The sequence below is a fragment of the Pelobates fuscus genome, chromosome 13 (genome assembly GCF_036172605.1).
Source record: "Pelobates fuscus isolate aPelFus1 chromosome 13, aPelFus1.pri, whole genome shotgun sequence".
Classification (NCBI taxonomy): domain Eukaryota; kingdom Metazoa; phylum Chordata; class Amphibia; order Anura; family Pelobatidae; genus Pelobates; species Pelobates fuscus.
The window spans coordinates 76,237,012-76,258,709 of NC_086329.1; the positions used below are offsets into that span (position 1 = coordinate 76,237,012).

The 21,698-nt window shown below is 41.8% G+C and overlaps 1 protein-coding gene across 1 annotated transcript in view; it reads right to left on the minus strand.

Annotated features, from left to right (window-relative positions):
* Positions 1–1,237: 1,237 nt before the first annotated feature.
* LOC134582623 (serine/threonine-protein kinase N2-like) overlaps positions 1,238–21,698 on the minus strand; it is a 49,049-nt gene continuing 28,588 nt past the window's right edge. The window contains exons 15-21 of the mRNA XM_063439286.1: positions 21,377–21,562; positions 20,247–20,309; positions 4,987–5,063; positions 3,401–3,543; positions 2,313–2,417; positions 1,720–1,800; positions 1,238–1,441 (exon numbers count right to left, since the gene is read on the minus strand). Of these exons, the coding sequence (XP_063295356.1) occupies positions 1,238–1,441; positions 1,720–1,800; positions 2,313–2,417; positions 3,401–3,543; positions 4,987–5,063; positions 20,247–20,309; positions 21,377–21,562 (859 nt within the window). The remainder of the gene's footprint in view (positions 1,442–1,719; positions 1,801–2,312; positions 2,418–3,400; positions 3,544–4,986; positions 5,064–20,246; positions 20,310–21,376; positions 21,563–21,698) is intronic.

Consider the following 21,698-nt stretch of genomic DNA (forward strand, 5'->3'; position numbering starts at 1 on the left):
TCATGTCAGCAAGCCTCCCAGCTTGACAGCTACTGTTCATTCTGAATTTGTATCCATATGTCTGTAGCCTTTTTCTCTAATGTTCATATTGCACAGTGTTTTTAGTCAGATTTTCAGTGCGGTTCAACAGATAAATCCTGGAAAGTCTCTCCATAAATAAACCTTAGGGAATACAAGGGGATATGACAATATAAAAGAGGAATTAGTTATGTACATCTTAACCCCTTAAGGACACAACTTCTGGAATAAAAGGGAAACATGATGGAATATTTCTGTCATGTGTCCTAAAGGGGTTAATAGAGTTCTTAATTTAAAATAATCTATTTGATTAATATCCATGTTAAAGTGATTATTCACCCATAGTGATAAGATTTAATAAGAAATAAAAAGACCTTTATTATACCTTTATTTCTTTCCCATGATAGTGAGGGGGCAAAACCACAAATCAAGGGGCACACAGAGGGCTGGGGGGGGGGGGTTGTTGCACAGAGGACTAAGTTGGGAAGAGAGACACACATAGGGGCTGGGAAAGGGGAAAAAGACACACAAGATTCGTGGGGCTGCGTCTCCAAAAGGGTTCCAGACGCTCAACGACCATGTACCACTGCCTGCGTTCGGGAGACAAAATAGCCATCATTCACTAGAGCACGTGTGTACAGTTAAACGAATGGCAGCCACCCAGCAAAAGCATTTGAGCTAATTAGTTCCTTGAAGTCAACAGGCCAGGGTGTGGTCGGTGTTCAGGGGGTATAAAAGGGAGAGACTTGACTTTATTCAGGAAACAAACAAGGGGGTATGGACAGCTGAACGGAGAGAGGAACAAGTCAATTCAACAACTGACGGTTCACTTGCTACCCAATATTTCCCAACCCTTGACAAGGTGCCATTTTAATGATATAATCAATGTTATTCACTCCACCAATCAGTGGTTTAATTGTTGTGGCTGATCAGTGTATAGTGAAATTGATCAATGTATTAGACTCATACAAACTCCCTTTCCAGGAAGGTATGTTCCCTTTTGACATTTGCAGATTTTTTTCTCTTTTCTTTCTAACACTCTTTTCTGTATCTATCTTTATTTCTATTAACCAATTAATCTTCATGCCATCTATTATGCACATTGTCCACACTTATATACTGAATCAATTGGAAATAATAATACTTTTATTGGAATAAATAACAATGACAATGCTAATATGATGATTCCAGCGAAGTCCATCCATGTCTGTCTCCAGCTTTAAATCCTATCGGAAACCCAGTTGAAATCTTTAAATAGCTCCAGCTCTACATCAGATAGTGACTTAGACTCATCCGGCGGTGTCAGAATGGGGGCGCATGATGTGTACATTGTATTAAAGTTGCGGATGTCGTCTGGTCCCTCAATGGATGGTACGCATGGCGGCCTGACACTCTTGAACAATAATGCGAACCAGTCTATTTGCTATTAAAAATTAAAATGATTTGAGGGAAAAGGATGAGGAAGATAAGTAGTGCGTACTCTTATACAATCAGTAAACTAAGAATATAGAATAACAGATATAAAAATAGTGGTGGCTGTTCCATAGGGACAAGTAGATGCTGGGTATAATTTTCCTATGATCCCTGAATGCTTGCATATAAAATACATGAACTCCAGGAATATTGTGTATTTGGTTAAAAATCTTAATTAAAAGCTAATATTAATTTAGCTGCTAGAATGTGTATTTCTATCTGACATACTTCAAAGAAAGGGTGGCTCTTCAGATCCCAGGCACCATTCTCGCTGGCTCCTAGACGGTTTTCGGGATCTTTATTCAAAAGCTGTATAAGAAAATATTGAAAATTGTTATTTTAACTGAAAAAACTGAGAATTAAAGGCATTTTCTTGCAGGTTCTGTAAAATCTTCCTTTATGAGCTCAGGCTGTATACGTTAGTACAGAGCTCAATAAAAAGAAGGCACCATATCACAATGTCGTGTTCTGGAGCCCGGACCTAGTTCTGCCCTGATCGATGGCATGAGTCATGCTTATTATTTCATTCACCATATGGAATTTTAACTTGTTTTATTCTGTAACTAGATCCATGTGTTTGTGACTGCTTGTTGTTCTCTGTTACAATCTAACACACCGAATATTCGCACAGGACCAGCTGTGTTTCCAGACCCTTACAAATCAAACTGCCCGAGCCCACATTCACACACAATGGAATCATTGTAGCACGATAAGCCATAAGAGTAGTACTGCTTAGAAGCAGGAACTTTAATCCCGGAGGGTCAAAGAACGAGCTTACTCAATCTATCTAAATTAGAAAGCACTATGTGTTGGCAACTTACACTTCTTAATATTGATCGCGCTTCTGCAGTCAGGAACCTCGGATAGTGCGGCGTTGAATAGACAATATTATACCTCACCTGTCTTATATCACCTGGGAAGGGATACTAATAGAAAAAATACAGTTAGAAAAAGTGCAGGATTGGCATGGGATCTACGGTGGGTAATGTATCTAATGTAAATGGTTTGCCAAAGCAGAACCAATAAATATAATATAAATAAACTTATTAGTATTATAGGATTAAAATTAAACAAAGTGGACTGCACACTTGTGTGATATGAATCTATAAAATAAACATTCACCACAATAGTTAACATTCTATTGGTGTGTGCGGATAAATAAATAAGGACATGGGCATGTCGGGGGACACAGAGAGGGGAGGAAGGTCAACAAAGCACTGGAGCCAGTGTTCGTACAAGCACTGTCAGGGAAAGCGGGGGAAGCAGGGCAAGAGCACAAGCAAGAGTGTTTGCTGAGAAAGTCACCCAACGATCGTCCAGACACCAGGTGAACCATCCCACATATGTTGAATTTCCTGAGCCAGTTGCATACAGGCTCATTAAGTGTAATGCAACAATAACATTATTTTTTATATTTATTTCATGTTCAAACTGTATTGCACTATTTGGAGTATTTCCCCTTACAGAGACATTTGGGATATCATTTACATGGTATATTCCTTATTTATTAACCTTACACACCACCTGATTGCTCACTATTGTGCTAAATGTTTATTTCATAAATTCATATCACACAAGTGCGTTGTCCACTTAGTTTAGTTTTTATGTCTGAATATATTTGTAAAATGTACTGATTGTTTTCGCTGTGGAGATTAGCCGCACTTATCGTTACATCTACACAGCGCCTGTTTGTACCTCACACCTGTTGTTTTTTCTATTGGGTTAAAATACAAGTATATTAAGTTTAATGAGCTGTAGTGGTTATGGTGGTCAGGTTTCCCCTTTAACCCCAACCAATCTACAGTTTGAAATGGTATCACTATCATCAATGGACTGTTTGACATCACACAAGGGATTTTGGTTTATAAACGAGGAATCCTACAAATTGGTAAAAATAAGCTATTCTTACCTTTCCACACAGCATTATATAAATAACTGCGCCGAGACTCCACCAGTCAATAGATGTTGTGCATGGTTTACCGCAAACCATTTCCGGTGCCATGTAATGCAGTGTGCCACAATATGTTCGGTCTTCATCTCCATATCCCATCCCTCAGAAAAAGAGAAAAGATAAATGTACATCGGTAAATATACAGATAGATGTTGCTGATATACAGTATATGTTATAAGTGATATTAGAATATTGCTGCAAGGAGTTGGTGCATTGCAGCTGCAGATTCTCTCTGTAATTTTGTATAAAGTTTTACATGGTGTTTACGAATCTGTGGCTAAAAAGCCAACCAATCTGAGCGCACTAATGAGAATTCAATGAGTGGGAAAGCCTTTATAAGGACAATTCCCATTTTAAAACTTCATATTGCACTAGCCCTCGCAGGACAAAGAAAGATTTATTTAAAGGACCACTATAGGCACCCAGACCACTTCAGCTTAATAAAGTGGTCTGGGTGCCAGGTCCATCTAGGATTAACCCTTTCTTCTATAAACATAGCAGTTTCATAGAAACTGCTATGTTTACAAATGGGTTAATCCAGCCTCTAGTGGCTGTCTCATTGACTGCCACTAGAGGCGCTTCCGCGCTTCTCACTGTGATTTTCACAGTGAGAAGACGCCAGCATCCATAGGAAAGCATTGAGAATGCTTTCCTATGGACTGGCTAAATGCGCGCGCGGCTCCTGCCGTGCATGCTCATTCAGATGATGATGGCGATATGCAGGAGGAGAGTTCCCCACCTGGCGCTGGAAAAATAGGTAAGTTTAACCCCTTCCACCCCCTAGAGCCCGGCGGGAGGGGGGCCCTTTTTTGGGCAGGTTTTTGGAATTGGGATTTTTAAGTGTTACATTGCAGGATGATGGATATCAATGTGGCCTTTTTTGGGCTGACGATAACCTCCCTTTGTTTAATTATTTAGAGCCCCTACACAGTGCTAATAAATGTGGTGGGGACATTAGGTTCCCCCAGTATAAAATTAGTAGCCTTCCACCAACTGTCGACCTGCATTATTGATTTTTAGCCCCCCACCAAATGCCCACAGGTGGGGATAAAAGGGACTATGTGCTCCCAATTATTTACAATTGACATTGGCTGCCCAGTCGCTAGTTTTAAACAGTCCCTATGGCAGTTAAGGGAAGAGGGAGGTTTTAAACTTCCTCATAGTCATATGCGGATCTTTCTGGTCCCCACAGGGTTTTTATTTATATATTTTGGCCAACTGCAACATAATTAACCCTTGCAGTTGCCAAGGCTTTAACTATTTGCCTGCTGGTTTCTATAACTGCCTGTGGGAAAGAAGTTTGAACATTTTGGCTGTGTTCCGGACAAAATTTAGGCCATTTGGAGTCTGAATGGCTCTGTATGCAGTCAGATGGGTTTGCCCCATTCAGTACAAAGCCAATCAGACTTTAGTGAATAACGGTTTGTGTTTCATATATTCTTTTAATTCGGTTTGCAGTTGGATGTTATTTGTTATCTGTAGATAAAGTTAAATTGTGCAACTTTGTGAGAAATGGCTTTTGTTTAATATAAAATAATTTTTACCTTGTTTACTAAGACCGAAGTCTGTAATTTTGGCGAATCCATCTACGTCTATGACAATGTTTGCCAATTTGAGATCTCTGGATTTAAAATGCAGAAAAATAGTTTTTGTTTTTTCAATATCACTAGAGGCACTTGAATTACATGGTTTTCTTTTTTTAGCCTTTTTAAGAATTAGATTGGTCTGGTATGCCTAGTGCAACACACAGGGATGAGGGAGTCTGACTTGAAGTGAAGAGCTCAAAACTGGATATAGGCAGAAATTTCACCAAAAAACTGTCTAAAATGTGAAGTATTGTGATTAACACTGTAAGTCCCGTGTAATGGATCCAGGAGCTGGTTCACTTAAAAAAGGCTTTGTTAAAATTCAGGATAAAAACATAAAATTTGTATATATGGTGTGTATACCTTTAAATCTGTTTCAAACAGAATGAGATTAGGTGCACGCCAAATACTATACTTTTAGCAAACGAGAAATTAAAATCGCTTTCAAGTATAGGGAACTGTTTCCTGTGATGTAATAAATCAGTATAACACTGATACGTAATGACACAAAAATATATGGTGTGTGTGTCTTTAAATCTGTGATCATTAGGTGAACAAAGTATATACCAAATGGTGTACTTTGAAGTACAGAGATATATTACTTATAAGGTGGAAATATAGTTTGAATAACTGTATTTCATAAAAATGGATAAAAATCAATAAAGTCCAATGAATTCCAAATGAAGTTTAAAAATGATTCAAAATTTATTGGAAAAGCGCCTATGTCAGGGCATTCAAAGTGGTAGAATATAAAAATATAAAACTGCATACAAATAAATAAATATAAGTCAGGGACGTTATGCAAGATTGTTACCAGCACATCTGTGTAAGTTGTTCCGTTTTCGTAGTGAGGACCGATCAGGATGGATGTGGATAGTTTGTTACACTCTCTGCCGGCTGTTCGTGAGGTTGGCGTGCGTCCCAGACCTCACTCTGGATGATGCACGCTGTTGGCCGGCGGGTCCCCAGATCTCGGAACACTCTTCGTTGGATGGAAAAATACTGCAGCTGGATCCTTGGTCTGCGTCCGTACCCTGCTTACTTCTTTGTGGTCTGTGGTCTAACGCGTTTCGTGGGTGTCAGCCCCACTTCCTCAGAGACGAAATGAGGATTCTTCAGTACACCATGATTTATATACAGTTCTAATTGGTGTTGATTACATTAATTGTTACATTACTTTGCCAATTTTGTAGATATACAACTATAACTTTGTATTGGTTGTTACATTGAGCTAGTATTTAGTAAACATACTAATAAAACTTGAGTTGTGAACATATGTTTGTGGTGTACAGAGTTATTTCAACTTTTACATGCAGATAATAAACACAAATAATGGAAAACATTGGAGATATAGTCCTCTCTTAATATTGACGTGGAATTATTAAAAATCTTTATTGTACTTGTATTGAATTATTGTACTAACTCCATTTTGACTTTATACTGTGACTTCGTCCTCCATTTTGTCCTCCTAACCTGACTTCTTCAATCCTCCATTTTGTCCTCATGACTTAACTTGTTCATTTTAAAACTACATTACGTGACTGAACTTCTCAACCCAATTAATACAGTAGACAAAGACCGTGTTTCCTTCAAGGACAAGTACCAGGAGGTGCTGGCTACTCCTTAAGACTTGCTGGCTACTCCTTAAGAGCTTGTAAGATAGTATAGTTTGAAGGCCACAGAACACAGTAGTAATGAAATGTTCTATTCATAAGAGACCTTGCACCTGGACATAAAGCCTGATATCACTGACCGTGTAAAATGACGCTTAGGACCCCCTTGTCCCCCACCCGTGTCCAGAATAATCCCACCTCTGATGGGTGGGCACGGGACTAACCTCTTAATTTTACTAACCAATAGGTAAGACACTAACTCCGTCACTTAACAATTAATCCAATTGATGATGTTTATTTGCTGATATTCTAATAATCAATGATGACGCAAAATGCCTCTTAAAAGGGCCTGCGCGCCCGCTTTTACTTCACTTGCCAATAAACTTTCTCGAAGTTATTTTAACCTGAACCTCGTGTGTCAGACTTAATTACTTCAGCGTATATACGCAATTTAATTTTATTGATTTGGACAGGAACAGATAGACTTTAAACATTTTGGTTTACTTTCAAAAAGTACCATAACAACTTGGCGCCCAACGTGGGGCACCGGGCTATGTCTGGCCGGTGAGCCGTCCTAAGGAAGACAAGGGTGGACGGAGGAATCCAGGGGGAAGGAAGGGAGATTGATCACCTCCAGATACACGGTAGAGACTTCTGCAGAGCCACCGGTACGTTCCGGCCCCTTTGATTGACCCGTCCACGTGTCTGTGACTGCTTCCCGGGAGGACATCAAAGACAGGTAATATCTTGCCCGGTGCCTCGTTACTCACTTGTTTACCTGCATTTTAGTCTATCTGTTGCCTGGGTGTGTTTGAATTGTTTGCCTGTTTTCCCCTTTTTGGGATAAAGGGGGGTGGACCTGAGGGGACTTGCCTGGGTCTTCGGTTTGTCTGTTTATCTGTTTGTATTTTACCTCTTTTGGGATAAAGGGGGGTGGACCTGTGGATTCGTTCCTGGGGGTCTTCTGTTGCCTGTTTTACCTCTTTTAGGAACCACGGTGCTGTGGTTGTAAGGAAAAAGGGGGGTTGACCTGTGGATGTGTTCCTGGGGGTCATCTTTTCCTGTTTAACTCTTTTAGGAGCCTCGTGGCTGGGGCTGTAGGGAAAAAGAGGTGTGTTGGATCTGTGGAGATTGTGTAGACTCATAGTTTCCTGGGGATCCTTCTTGTGCCACTTTGATAGCCTAGCTAGCTTCTCTGTGCACGTTACTCTGCTTGCAGAGTGGTGGTACCCTCCAGCTTTGAGCGCTGAGCTGGAGCCATTCCAATTTTTATTTTGTGGTGTGTGAATTCGGGCAGGCATTGCTGTCTTCATCACCACGGAGTAGTGGGACTTATAAAGTGGGTCTTTATAGGGGCACTACAAGAGTGAGGGTAGCGCAGACACTATTAGTGGGCTGCTGTGACGAGGGAGGCATATGGATTTCGGACCGGTGTTAGTTGTTATCCTTGGCCGTTGGTAGTAAGATACTACGGGATTGAGGGAGGTGACTTTGGAGTAAGCACACGAGTAAAGGAAAGGAATTGTTGTTGATTTCATTTGAATTGTGATGCATGCACTGTATTTCAACTGTATTGTTGTCTTGTTTGTTTAATAGGAGTCTCATGAACTCCTGTGTCTGTCTCTAAGGATTTTCCTTGCCTCTCATCTTTTCTGTACTTCCTATATTATTATACTATCCACTCCCATTCCTCTTGAAGGAGAAGTGATTGGTCACACACTTCTCACCTCGCTCCAATCCGTGTCTACCACCCCGGGTAGGCGGATTCAGTGACTAGTCTACGTTTTGGGAAGACGCACCTGAGAAAGTTTTACGATTCTCGGGTGGCAGTCGAGCATTGTAGACGTTCTTGTTCCGTTTTCCTTATCTCTCCCTATATCTAGGACGCTGGTATAGGGGTAAAGGGATTATGGGGCAGGATTTAAGCAAGCCCAATAAGGGCTGGTTAGCATGTGATTTGGTAGAAAACAGAGAGGGTGAGGAGATGGTTAAAGGTGTTGTAAAGATTGCAAAAGTATGTAAAATTACTGTACCAACGGGTGGAAGATTGCAACCAGAAAGTTGGCGTAAGTTACTGGCAGAAATGAAAGGCAAGCTTACAGATAATGGTTTATTAAAGACTGCTGAAGCATGGTACAGAGTAGCGAAGGCTATTCAGCTAGAAGGTTGGGTTGAGGAAGAAATAAATCACAAGGGTGTGAAATTGTTTGTGTATCATCAGAATTGTGTTGCTGGGGTCTACCCTCAGCCAGCGCCCCAAAGTGGCGCCCAGGGGACATCTATCCCCAAGGTTCAGTCAGCAGTAGGTGATAGCCAGCTGACTATGTTCCCCGCTCCCAATCCTCCTAACACTCATCCCGCCACCTCCCCTGTTTGCCCGGTCCTGAATTCTGATGGATCTTTCTTTTCCCCCTCCCCGTCCCTAACATTCCCATCATCCTCGTCCACCCCTACGCTACCTGCTGTACCTCCCACTAACATTTCATCTGCCATTCCTTCCCTACGTTCCCTCTCCGTTCATGACCCCCTCCCCTCCTCATCCGCCCAACTAACCACCTCTTCCACCCTCGCCCCGACTCCTCCCCCTCCCATCTCCATCCCAGTCCAATACCCCACCTCCTTCCCCTCCCCAGCCTGGCCCTACCCCTTCCCGTATCCCACGACTCTGCCCTATCCCGGATATCCACTACCCCTTCCCCAAGCCACTCCCCAGATCCCGGTCATGCCCAGTCCGGCACAGTCTGCCCCGGATGTGCCCTCTTCCAACATGGCCGCCGCTTCTTCCCTTAACCCTAATGTAACACCTTCTCCGGCCACCAATATGGCGGCCCCCAGTTCGGCCCTGATGCCGGTAATCCCCGGTGACTACCTATCCCCAGGTTATGACTCACTAGCCACCCCCGCATCTGGGGCTCGTTCCCAACCACCGATCCTTTCCCCTCATTCGGGCCCTGCACCGCGCAAAAGAGCCAATATCATAGAATTCGATGATGACGAGATGGACAGGGTGTCCCATGTCTCATCGGAGCTTGCCGCGGGAGCCCCAACTCACCGTTCTATCGATGACCCTTTTGGCCACAAGGGTCGGGGAGAACAGGCCCCTTCTAAATATGTTGCCTTTAACCCCACTCAAGCTAGCGCATTAATGAAATCGCTCCCCGACCCAGAAAAACAACCTATGCCTTTTTACCGAGGGATAGTTCAAATTCAAAAGACTTATTCCGCCGCATGGCGTGATCTACTCAGCATTTGTGCTATTAAAGCAGGGGATGCCTATTGGCCAAGTATGGCCCGTCACCTCAGTACAGATCTGCTTTCCAGTGATGTTGATTACCCCTCCGGGGTAACCTTTTGCACCCAATTAAGAGAATGGGCTAAGGACAAACTTGCAGATCAGGCTGCTGGCCTTACTGATGTTGTTCAAGAAAAAGGGGAATCAGTGGAAAAGTTTCATGCAAGACTGTATCAAATGTTCACAGATCTGGGGTTTGATCTTACTGACAAAATTCATTCACAAATGCTGTCAGGTGCGTTTGTCCAAGGCGTTAAAGACTCTATACGCAAGGGAATTATTGCTGCACGCCCTGAATATAAGGTTGTTCCCCTGGATACCCTGCTTTTAGTCGCTAGGGGCCTAGAATCTGCCCAGACCCCCAAAAGGCCAAGCTCTGCTCCTCTTATGGTTTCACGCAGTATCCCTGTTCCCAGGGGCACCAGACCAGAGGATAGCTTCTGCTTTAATTGCAAAGCTAAAGGTCATTTTAAAAGTGATTGCCCGGAACCCAAAAGAGAGATAAGAAAGCCATCCAGACCTGCCCCGGTCACTAAGACCGAAAAAGGGGTCCCAATAGTTGAGGAACCCGATGAATAGGAAACTGGCAAGCCTGTGTCTGTAACCCCTGTAATGGCAGTGTCTACAGGGGATAAGGGGGGACCACTTGCCACAGTGACTCTGCCCATTGAAGGCCACCCCACCACATTTCTAGTTGACACAGGTGCAGCCCGTAGTGTTCTACGAGAACAAGACTTGCCAGACCCATCTTTTCTGTCAAATATTGATGTCTCTTGTGTTGGAGTGGATGGCCAGCCGAGACATAGCCCTCTAACGACCCCGCTACGAGTTGGTTCTAGCCTGCTCGCTCGCTTTGTAGTATCCTCCACATGCCCCATTAACCTGTTAGGTGCTGATGTCCTCTCACGCCTGCAAGCATCCATCACGTTTACCCCGGATGGGCAGGTAGAAATGTTTACACCCCTGTCTGTATCAGACACTTCAGCCCTATGCTCTTTGCCTCTGATGCTGCATTTAGAAAAGCCCCGTGAGGAGACAGCAGAATTAAGGTCCAATTTCCCAGAGGAATTAAAAACACAGGTGCCCGCAAAGTTATGGTCCTCAGGCCCAGAGGACATAGGTCACCTAAATGTTCCCCCTGTGGTGGTAAAGCTTATTCCAGGAGCTAAGTTACCAAGAAAACCACAGTATCCATTAAAACCAGCACAGTCAGCTGCAATTTCTGTCCACATTAAGGCACTCTTGGAGAAGGGTGCCCTTGTCAAATGTAAATCTGAATGCAACACCCCGTTATTTCCTGTGAAGAAGAAAACTCCGAAGGGTGAGCCAGAGAAGTACAGGATGGTTCAGGATCTCCGTGCTGTTAATGAAGCTACAGTCCTGGACACCCCTCTTGTACCAAATCCTCATACTCTGCTTTCTGGAGTCCCACCATCTGCAAAATTCTTCACAGTTATTGACCTAGCAAATGCTTTTTTCAGTGTCCCACTGGACCCATCCTGCCAATATCTGTTTGCTTTCACTCATGAGATGCAACAGTATACCTGGACTGTCATGCCCCAAGGGGCACAAAATTCACCAAGTCAATTTGCAAAGGCCATGGCCACCATCCTTGACCCGTGGCAAGCCGAGCACCCAGAAGTTGTTCTGCTTCAGTATGTGGATGATTTGCTGCTCTGTGGAGATGACATACCCACCACCGAAGAGTGCTCAATTAGTCTGCTTTGTTATTTGGCAGAACAAGGATGCAAAGCTTCGCTCATCAAGCTACAGTTCTGCCAACCTTCAGTAATTTTCCTTGGACACTGCCTATCTCAAGGTACCAGACATCTTACTCGGGACCGGGTAAGAGCTGTGCTGGATATTCCGCCTCCAAGGACTTCTAAGTCTCTTCATGCCTTCCTAGGCCTCATTTCCTACTGCAGAGCATGGATCCCAGAAGCCTCTCTGCTCATGCAACCTCTCTATGACGCACTTAAGTCTGACCCTTTCTGTTTAACTAAAGAAGCTATGGACAATTTTACTGCTCTCAAACGAGCCATTGCATCTGCTCCTGCCTTGGGCCTCCCTGACTACTCCAAAACTTTCAAATTGTTTGTCTCTGAAAGACAAGGCCACGCAACAGGAGTGCTCACCCAAACTAATGACTTAAGAGGCCGCCAGAGGCCTATTGGATATTTCTCATGTCAACTGGACATTGTGGCCAGAGGGACTCCTTCCTGCCTCAGGGCTGTTTTTGCTGCGAGAGAACTCATAGAGAAGACCTCAGACCTGGTCCTTGGCCACCCTCTGGTTGTTTTGGCCCCTCATGACATCTCTGCCATCATCAACCAAGTCCAGCTCAAGCACGTGTCTCCAGCCAGACACCTGCGCTTACAGTGTCATCTTCTTTTGCCCGACAACATTTCCATCCAAAGATGTCAGGTGCTTAATCCGTCCACTCTTCTTCCACTCCCTGAGGGGGGTATTTATTATGGATTTATCACGGATGAAACCTACATTCACCTGCTCTGTGGATGTATTAAGAAAGTCATGCATCCACATTTGACATTTTATGAAGGTGAAAAACCTCTCTGTGAAGGCCCAGATCACGCCTTCTGCACCACGTGGTACAAACCAAACATTACCCCTGAACCTTGCTATGAAGATGAGCTTTACCACCGGACCGATGTAAAGCTTACTGCACAAGACTTCTATTGTGACTCTGACGGCAATAGTATGGTCTTGATCCAGCTACCTCAACAACTTAACTACCTTTACCGTCATTGGGATACTGCTATCCCACATATTCCTGTTACCAAGTTGAAGACAAGGTCATGGAATGATCTTGGGCCCATGGCAAAACTATGGGCCACCATGACTGAAGAACAGCTACAGGAAAATGGTATTGTCAAATACCCAACAACTGACCTTCTAGAAGCATGGCCACGCCATTTCCTGGAAAAGGAATTTCAAGATCTGGTCATAAAGAATGATTATGACCCAGAAACACCTCATGACTGTTTTGAACAGATGAAAATGGAAACAGTGCACTTACCAACTGTGCATGAGAACCCATTACCAGATCCGGATTTTACCCTGTTTGTGGACGGATCGAGATATGCCGATGAAGGAGGAACATATCATACAGGATATGCCGTAACCACAACAGATGAAGTTATTAAATCATCATCCTTACCACCAGCAATGTCTGCACAAGAAGCTGAATTACAGGCTCTGACTTCAGCCTGCAAAATTTCCGAAGGAAAACGTGCCAACATCTATACAGATTCAAGATATGCTCTAGGCGTGGCACATGACTTCGGCCTAATTTGGAAGACTAGAGGATTTCTTACCACCGCCGGTACACCAGTCAAACACAGCACTGCAATCAAGGAGCTAATGGATGCCCTCCTACTCCCCAAAGAAGTGGCCGTTTTGAAAGTAAAGGCCCATGGGAAATTGGATACAGATGAAGCAAGGGGCAACCATTTGGCTGATCAGGCTGCTAAGTTAGCGGCCAGGGATTTGCAGGAAGTGGATGAAGAAGTGTCCGGACAAGAAGAAGAAGTCCCTATTTTTGCCCTGCAAACTCTTCCTACTGATTTGCGAATTTTACAAGAACAGCAAGCTGCAGTCACTCCTGAAGAAGTCCAGAAATGGAAAAAGAAAGGAGCTGTCCAAAAGGACGGAATATATTACAACAACTTCAAATTTTGTCTTCCCAGAAATTTGTATCCAGCAGTTGTCCAATGGGCACATGGGCCTGCACACCTGTCAAAAGAATTGATGGCCGCCCTCATACAGAAGTATTATGAAGCACCTGGAATCACAACATTGATCAATAGCTTCTGCAAGGCCTGTGTCATTTGTGCAAAATGCAATCCAGGAAAACCAGTTAAAGTACCTGCGAAACACCTGGCAAAGCCCATGTACCCCTTCCAGCGGATTCAAATTGACCACATCCAAATGCCCAAGAGTGGGCCCCATGAATATGCACTAGTAATAGTGGACATGTTCTCAGGCTGGCCAGAAGCCTACCCAGTGGCCAATATCACTGCAAAAACAACCGCAAAGCGCCTACTTACAGATATTGTATGTAGATTCGGACTCCCAGAAGTTATTGAGAGTGATCAAGGCCCAGCCTTTACAGCAACTGTGACTAAAGAAATTTGGACTGCTCTAGGGGTGACTCTAGCCTTCCACACCCCTTACCACCCACAAAGTAGTGGTAAAGTGGAGCGCATGAATGGCACCCTAAAAACTAGAATGTTAAAAATGTCACAAGAAACAAAGATGCCCTGGCCAGAAAGCCTACCAATAGCTCTATTTAGTGTTAGGCACACACCTAGAGGGAAGCATTCACTGTCCCCATATGAGGTTCTATTTGGGACAGCACCCAGACTAGGTTGTTACTATCCACAGCAGTTGCAACTCCAATCAGATGTTTTAGTAGACTATGTAACTGAACTTGCAAATGTCCTAAACAAAATACATGCCCAAGTTTTCTCTTCAATTCCAGATCCCGAATTGGATACAGGTTCCCATAACCTACTTCCCGGAGATTGGGTCCTGGTCAAGAAGTTTGTGCGGAAAAATACCCTGGAACCAAGATTTGACGGTCCATTCCAAGTTCTCCTGATTACCGCAACCTCCGTCAAATTGGCCGGTAGGCCAAATTGGATCCACGCTTCCCACTGCAAGAAATCTCCTGCCCCAGAGGAAGCGAATATCACACAAACATGTATCTCTGGTACATCTTCTCCTTAATTAGCCTTATGAAGGCCCAGCAAGTAGCCATTACCAAAGACATTAGTGGGTACACCTTCTGGTATAATTCATCATGCACCCAGGTGGCTACTTATACCTTTGACTACTGTGATATTGTAGAATGCCCATTTCCCACACCACAAATCCAGAGCATCTATAGAGATATCCCTCATTCGAAAGACCCATATGTTTGTGTAGTTGACAAACAATGGGGGCACAATTGTGATCACTGGGGGGCGGCGGGATGGAATGCCGGGCCTGCCTGGGGTTACAAACCAAAAAGTGCCGTAGCTAAAGTAGATGATCATGGTAGATCGCTTCTCCAGAGAATGACTTTGAGAAAGCCTGGGGGGAGCACACCAATGAAATTAATCCTTAACATTGAGCGCCCAAGCCCAACAGATGCAGACCAGTATGTGATGGGAATGTACTGGAAAAAGGGTTCCTACCAGAAATTAGGGCATTTCTACCTCAAGGATATGTGCAACTCTTCTGAGTGGCAAGGGGCCACCCATATGGTCCCTAACCCATTAAAACCCCATATCCAGACCTTTCAGGACATGATGGCCATTGCTAACCCCACTTTTGAAGATACCATGGCCGCTGAAACAGGTTTTAATGATGTAAATTTATGGTTAGAATGGATGAAATATAATGCTAATAAACATAATAGAACCGCATGTTATGTGTGTGGAGGTGCCCGGCCTCACCTGGGTACCGTACCTTTAATCCTACCCGTAGATATAGAAGAATGTGTTTTAAGCCTTTTTGCCTATCACTATAATTTCAACAGGTCCATATGTATTGCATGGACAAAGGAGTATCCTCTTCTAGCCAAAGACGTCAAACCCCCTGATGGTATTACCGTATATAAAGGTAATTACACTTGCTATGCCATGTACGATGGTATTGGTAAATTTGTAGGTAACTTTTCCAAAGGCTATTGTGCTACATACAGAACTGTCCCTGTACGTTTGCTGCAACATCACACTAGGTCACTAGGAGACATTTATTGGTTGTGTGGGGACTTACAGCTAAGATCCAGAATGGACACAGAATGGTGGGGAGAGTGTACTTTGACTAAGGCCATTATGCCTATACATATTATTTCTGACACACACCTCAACACCCATGAGTTCAGCCACACTAAGGTTAAACGTGACGCCCCAGTGAAAGGAAGTTTTGATCCTCATGTATATATTGATGCCATTGGAGTGCCCAGGGGGGTGCCCAATGAGTTTAAAGCTAGGGATGAAGTTGCTGCAGGATTTGAATCAATTTTTACCATAGTTACCGCAAACAAGAATCTAAATTGGATAAATTACATTTATTATAATCAACAGCGTTTTGTCAATTACACCAGAGACGCCCTCCAGGGATTGGCCGAACAGTTACAGGCCACATCCCAAATGACTTTTCAGAATAGGATGGCCCTAGATATGATCTTAGCCGAAAAAGGAGGGGTTTGTAAGATTTTGCCCGACACCATGACATGTTGTACCTACATCCCAGAAAACACAGGCCCTAATGGTAAAGTCACACTAGCTATAGAAAAATTAAATGACTTGTCTGAAGAGTTAAAAAGGAATTCTGGGATAAAAGATCCCTGGGAAAGATGGTTTGGTTGGATGACAGGATGGCAAAAGGCTTTAATGCAGATTGGTATGGCTATACTAATTTTTCTCTTTATTTTTGCTCTTCTCTTTTGTTGTGTCCTCCCATGTCTGAGAAAATCCCTCATGAAGACTGTTGACCAAGCGGCACCCGCTTTTACCCATCTCGAAGTTGATGACCAAGAATCTCAAGACATCAACTCACCCTGTCTGCCGCTGCAAACATTCCCTTTTGTCGATAAAGTGCAGGAATTCTAGGAAGGGACTAGATTAGGGACAGCATCTGTCAGTGAATGGTAAAGGCCCCATGTGGAGAAGTGGTGGGTTAGCTGCCATGGGATACCCTTGGGTGTGAAGCGTTCGAGAGCCATACTGACGGATGGTTAGCCTATTAGGGTCAGATCTAGGGACAGCCTTGCACTTTGCATTAACATCTAGCTAGCGACCACGGGGTTTCTGTGCCTTTGGGTTAACACGTCTTCTGATACTAACATAATAAAGTTTTATCTCTTAGAATCTAACATTTCATAGGGGGGACTGACGTGGAATTATTAAAAATCTTTATTGTACTTGTATTGAATTATTGTACTAACTCCATTTTGACTTTATACTGTGACTTCGTCCTCCATTTTGTCCTCCTAACCTGACTTCTTCAATCCTCCATTTTGTCCTCATGACTTAACTTGTTCATTTTAAAACTACATTACGTGACTGAACTTCTCAACCCAATTAATACAGTAGACAAAGACCGTGTTTCCTTCAAGGACAAGTACCAGGAGGTGCTGGCTACTCCTTAAGACTTGCTGGCTACTCCTTAAGAGCTTGTAAGATAGTATAGTTTGAAGGCCACAGAACACAGTAGTAATGAAATGTTCTATTCATAAGAGACCTTGCACCTGGACATAAAGCCTGATATCACTGACCGTGTAAAATGACGCTTAGGACCCCCTTGTCCCCCACCCGTGTCCAGAATAATCCCACCTCTGATGGGTGGGCACGGGACTAACCTCTTAATTTTACTAACCAATAGGTAAGACACTAACTCCGTCACTTAACAATTAATCCAATTGATGATGTTTATTTGCTGATATTCTAATAATCAATGATGACGCAAAATGCCTCTTAAAAGGGCCTGCGCGCCCGCTTTTACTTCACTTGCCAATAAACTTTCTCGAAGTTATTTTAACCTGAACCTCGTGTGTCAGACTTAATTACTTCAGCGTATATACGCAATTTAATTTTATTGATTTGGACAGGAACAGATAGACTTTAAACATTTTGGTTTACTTTCAAAAAGTACCATAACAATATTGCGTATGTGTTCCGCTATTCTAGTTTACGAACAAAAAGATCTCTGAAAACTAGAATAGCGGAACACATACGCAATATTAAGAGAGGACTACAGACACACAATCTCTCCAAACATTTCCAAGAATTTCATGGAGGAGATCCCACAAGTTTAAGATTCTTACCCATTGAAAAAGTAAATGTGCATTGGAGGGGTGGGGACATGGAAAGAAATCTTGACCAAACCGATTCCAAGTGGATATTCAACTTAGAGACCTTAGCACCCGAAGGCCTGAACATAGACTATGAACTGAATGCTTTTTTATAGATATGTGTTTTTTGACACATAGATGGCGTATTTTTAACCTCATTTTTTTATTTTTTTATTATTTTGATTATCTACCACTTACTCATCCAAGGAATGCAGATGGAACTGCATATCTACACTCATATGCATATCCATAGAAGTACACGCCTACCTATGTATACATCCATCCATTTATCCAACATCTAGATTGTAATTCTTAGTTCAAGCAATCACACCGGTACACCATATATATATTTATTTATTTATTTATTTATCTATTTATTTTATTTATTTATTCATTTATTTAAATAAATATTTAATTATTGTCACTTAGGCACTTATACACATCACAGATATTAGTTACACATTCCTTTTCTTCTTCCTTTTCCCACTTTTAGAATATCATCATTAGACCATCTAGTACAAGTTCAGCACTTATTAATGTACTCTCTCTTTAATTAAGCGCGATCTCGATAGGATACCATCATTGGTATCATTCTGAAGCAATCTATACACTATAGTAACAATAATTTCACATTTCAACTCTACACTAATTAATTTTGATTCCAAGATCTATATCTATACACCCATATAAATTATATTAATTATATATGTATATTATATCTATAATTATATATATATATATATATATATACATACATGAGTATTTCCCAATGCCCTCTTTCTTTTCCGAATTTTCTCATTTAATTTCATTTTAACTTTGTTCCCAACTCAAGCTCTAGCTGTATGTTACAACTAGCAATTGAATGCAGTTTTTTTCTTAATAATTGCGCACTATCACTCTTAACACTAGAACTGTATCAGATTTCATACAGTTCACATACTGTCAATCCCATCACACAGCTCTAAACGACCACGCTATTTAAATTTAAATACAAGTATAAGTCCAAGCACTTACTTAGTGCACTCTGTTCCCGCACAAGCATATCTCCATAGGACATCACATTAAACACTATTTATTCATCTATTTGTTTATTTATTCATCCATCTATGTATTATTTATTATGTATTATCTATTATCCATTATATATGAATTTCATGATTCCACAATCATGTAATTCTTTCTAACTCTGTGTTTATTTATTTTTATATGGTCCGTTATTAATATCCAGAGATACTTTTTAAATATACATGCTCCTCTTTTTAGTATTTGTAGTATTTTTATTGCATTTCCAATGCACTTTTAATGTATCTTTAATGTATTTCTGATGTTTCTGATACTTTTTACGTTATCTCCAATGTTTTCCATTATTTGTGTTTATTATCTGCATGTAAAAGTTGAAATAACTCTGTACACCACAAACATATGTTCACAACTCAAGTTTTATTAGTATGTTTACTAAATACTAGCTCAATGTAACAACCAATACAAAGTTATAGTTGTATATCTACAAAATTGGCAAAGTAATGTAACAATTAATGTAATCAACACCAATTAGAACTGTATATAAATCATGGTGTACTGAAGAATCCTCATCTCGTCTCTGAGGAAGTGGGGCTGACACCCACGAAACGCGTTAGACCACAGACCACAAAGAAGTAAGCAGGGTACGGACGCAAACCAAGGATCCAGCTGCAGTATTTTTCCATCCAACGAAGAGTGTTCCGAGATCTGGGGACCCGCCGGCCAACAGCGTGCATCATCCAGAGTGAGGTCTGGGACGCATGCCAACCTCACGAACAGCCGGCAGAGAGTGTAACAAACTATCCACATCCATCCTGATCGGTCCTCACTACGAAAACGGAACAACTTACACAGATGTGCTGGTAACAATCTTGCATAACGTCCCTGACTTATATTTATTTATTTTTATGCAGTTTTATATTTTTATATTCTACCACTTTGAATGCCCTGACATAGGCGCTTTTCCAATAAATTTTGAATCATTTTTAAACTTCATTTGGAATTCATTGGACTTTATTGATTTTTATCCATTTTTATGAAATACAGTTATTCAAACTATATTTCCACCTTATAAGTAATATATCTCTGTACTTCAAAGTACACCATTTGGTATATACTCTGTTCACCTAATGATCACAGATTTAAAGACACACACACCATATATTTTTGTGTCATTACGTATCAGTGTTATACTGATTTATTACATCACAGTAAACAGTTCCCTATACTTGAAAGCGATTTTAATTTCTCGTTTTTTAAAAATTAGATTTAAAGACAACTAATATAATACAAAAATAGTTACCATGATAACATAACTAATCAATCAAACCACAGACACAGCTTTTTGATCACAATACAGTAAATAACACAGATAATATTTATGGGGACACTATGTATGTATGTTCAACTTTATTTTTTCCTGTACACTTACCTGTGAACAATATCGTTTTGATGTAAGAATTCCAGGCCGAGCACACAACACGCCGCATAAAACCTGTAGAAAAGAGAATAAGTTAGTTTCATTTTAGGGAAGGAAATTAAGTTTTTGTACCATTGAAAAGTTTGATTCCACTTGTATTCAAATCTGCAGCTGCCTCTGTCCCTGATATGCCTGCTTGGCTGACATCATCAGAAATTATTCTGTGAGTCCGTCATAATGTTTTCCTATAGGATTGGCTGAGACTGTCAAGGAGGCAGATCAGGGTCAGAGCCAGACAAGCCAATCACAGCTCTGGTTAATCAGCATCTCCTCATAGAGATGCATTAATCAATGTATCTCTATAAGGAAAGTTCATTGTCTCCATGCAGAGGGTGGAGACACTGAATGGCAGCGCTGTACACTGTGCAGCACTTTCCCAGGAAGCACTTCCAGCAGCCATCTGAGGAGTGGCGAGTGAAGTTATCACTAGGCTGTAATGTAAACACTGCATTTTCCATGAAAAGACCGTGTTTACTGCAAAAAGCCTGAAGGGAATGATTCTACTCACCAGAACAGATACAATAATCTGCAGTTGTTCTGGTGACTATAGTGTCCCTTTATTACATTTGGTTAGGATGTCTAGCTTGGTGTCACGAGTCCATGAATATTGCCTGGTTTTCTGATCTCTGCAGTTTGGTGCAGTACCTCATACTGCCAACACCTTTCTGTGGTGCTGTTGCAGGCTGCTGTCCCCAGACTGAAGAGATCTGACTCTGTCCCCAGCAAGCCTTTCCTTAGGATGATGTTCTCCCTATTTAGTGTAGCCCAGCCCTTTCTGTGTCAGTTCATTGGATTTGTTATGGAGTTGCTCCCTGTGTCCTGCTCCTGGAGATCCTGTGTCCAGAAGGTCAGAGACCCAGAGGCCTCCAGTTTCCTCATATTAAATTTCCCTTTTCTCTTGTTTTGCATTTGTGTTACCCACTTGTTTTCGTGTAGCTAACATACTTGTTATCTTTCCTCATTGCTTTGTATTTATATGGGTATTAATTTCCTACTTACAGTGATTGCTGCTGCAGTCAGCACCCTTTACCAACCAAACTGCGACAATCCGTTTCCATAATCCCAAAACTATTGTTACTTACACAGCTCTGGTTGTGGAAAATGGCTGAAAGTTGTTGTTCCTAATATCGGTCATTAAGTCCCCACCAGCAGCATACTCCATTAAAAAACAAAAATGATCCTGAGTCTGGAAACTTGCCAACATATTAACAAGGAAAGGATGCGTTACTTCGCTCACAGTCTGTAGGATTTCCTTTTCACATATAAGTCTTGGAAATAAAAAGGGAATAATTGAATTAATCACCTTTTATTTTAATTTAGTTTTTTATTGCTGTGCAAATAATAACATTCTTACTTGTAGTGCCACTACAACATTTACAAGCCTTGTAATAAGAAATTGTATAA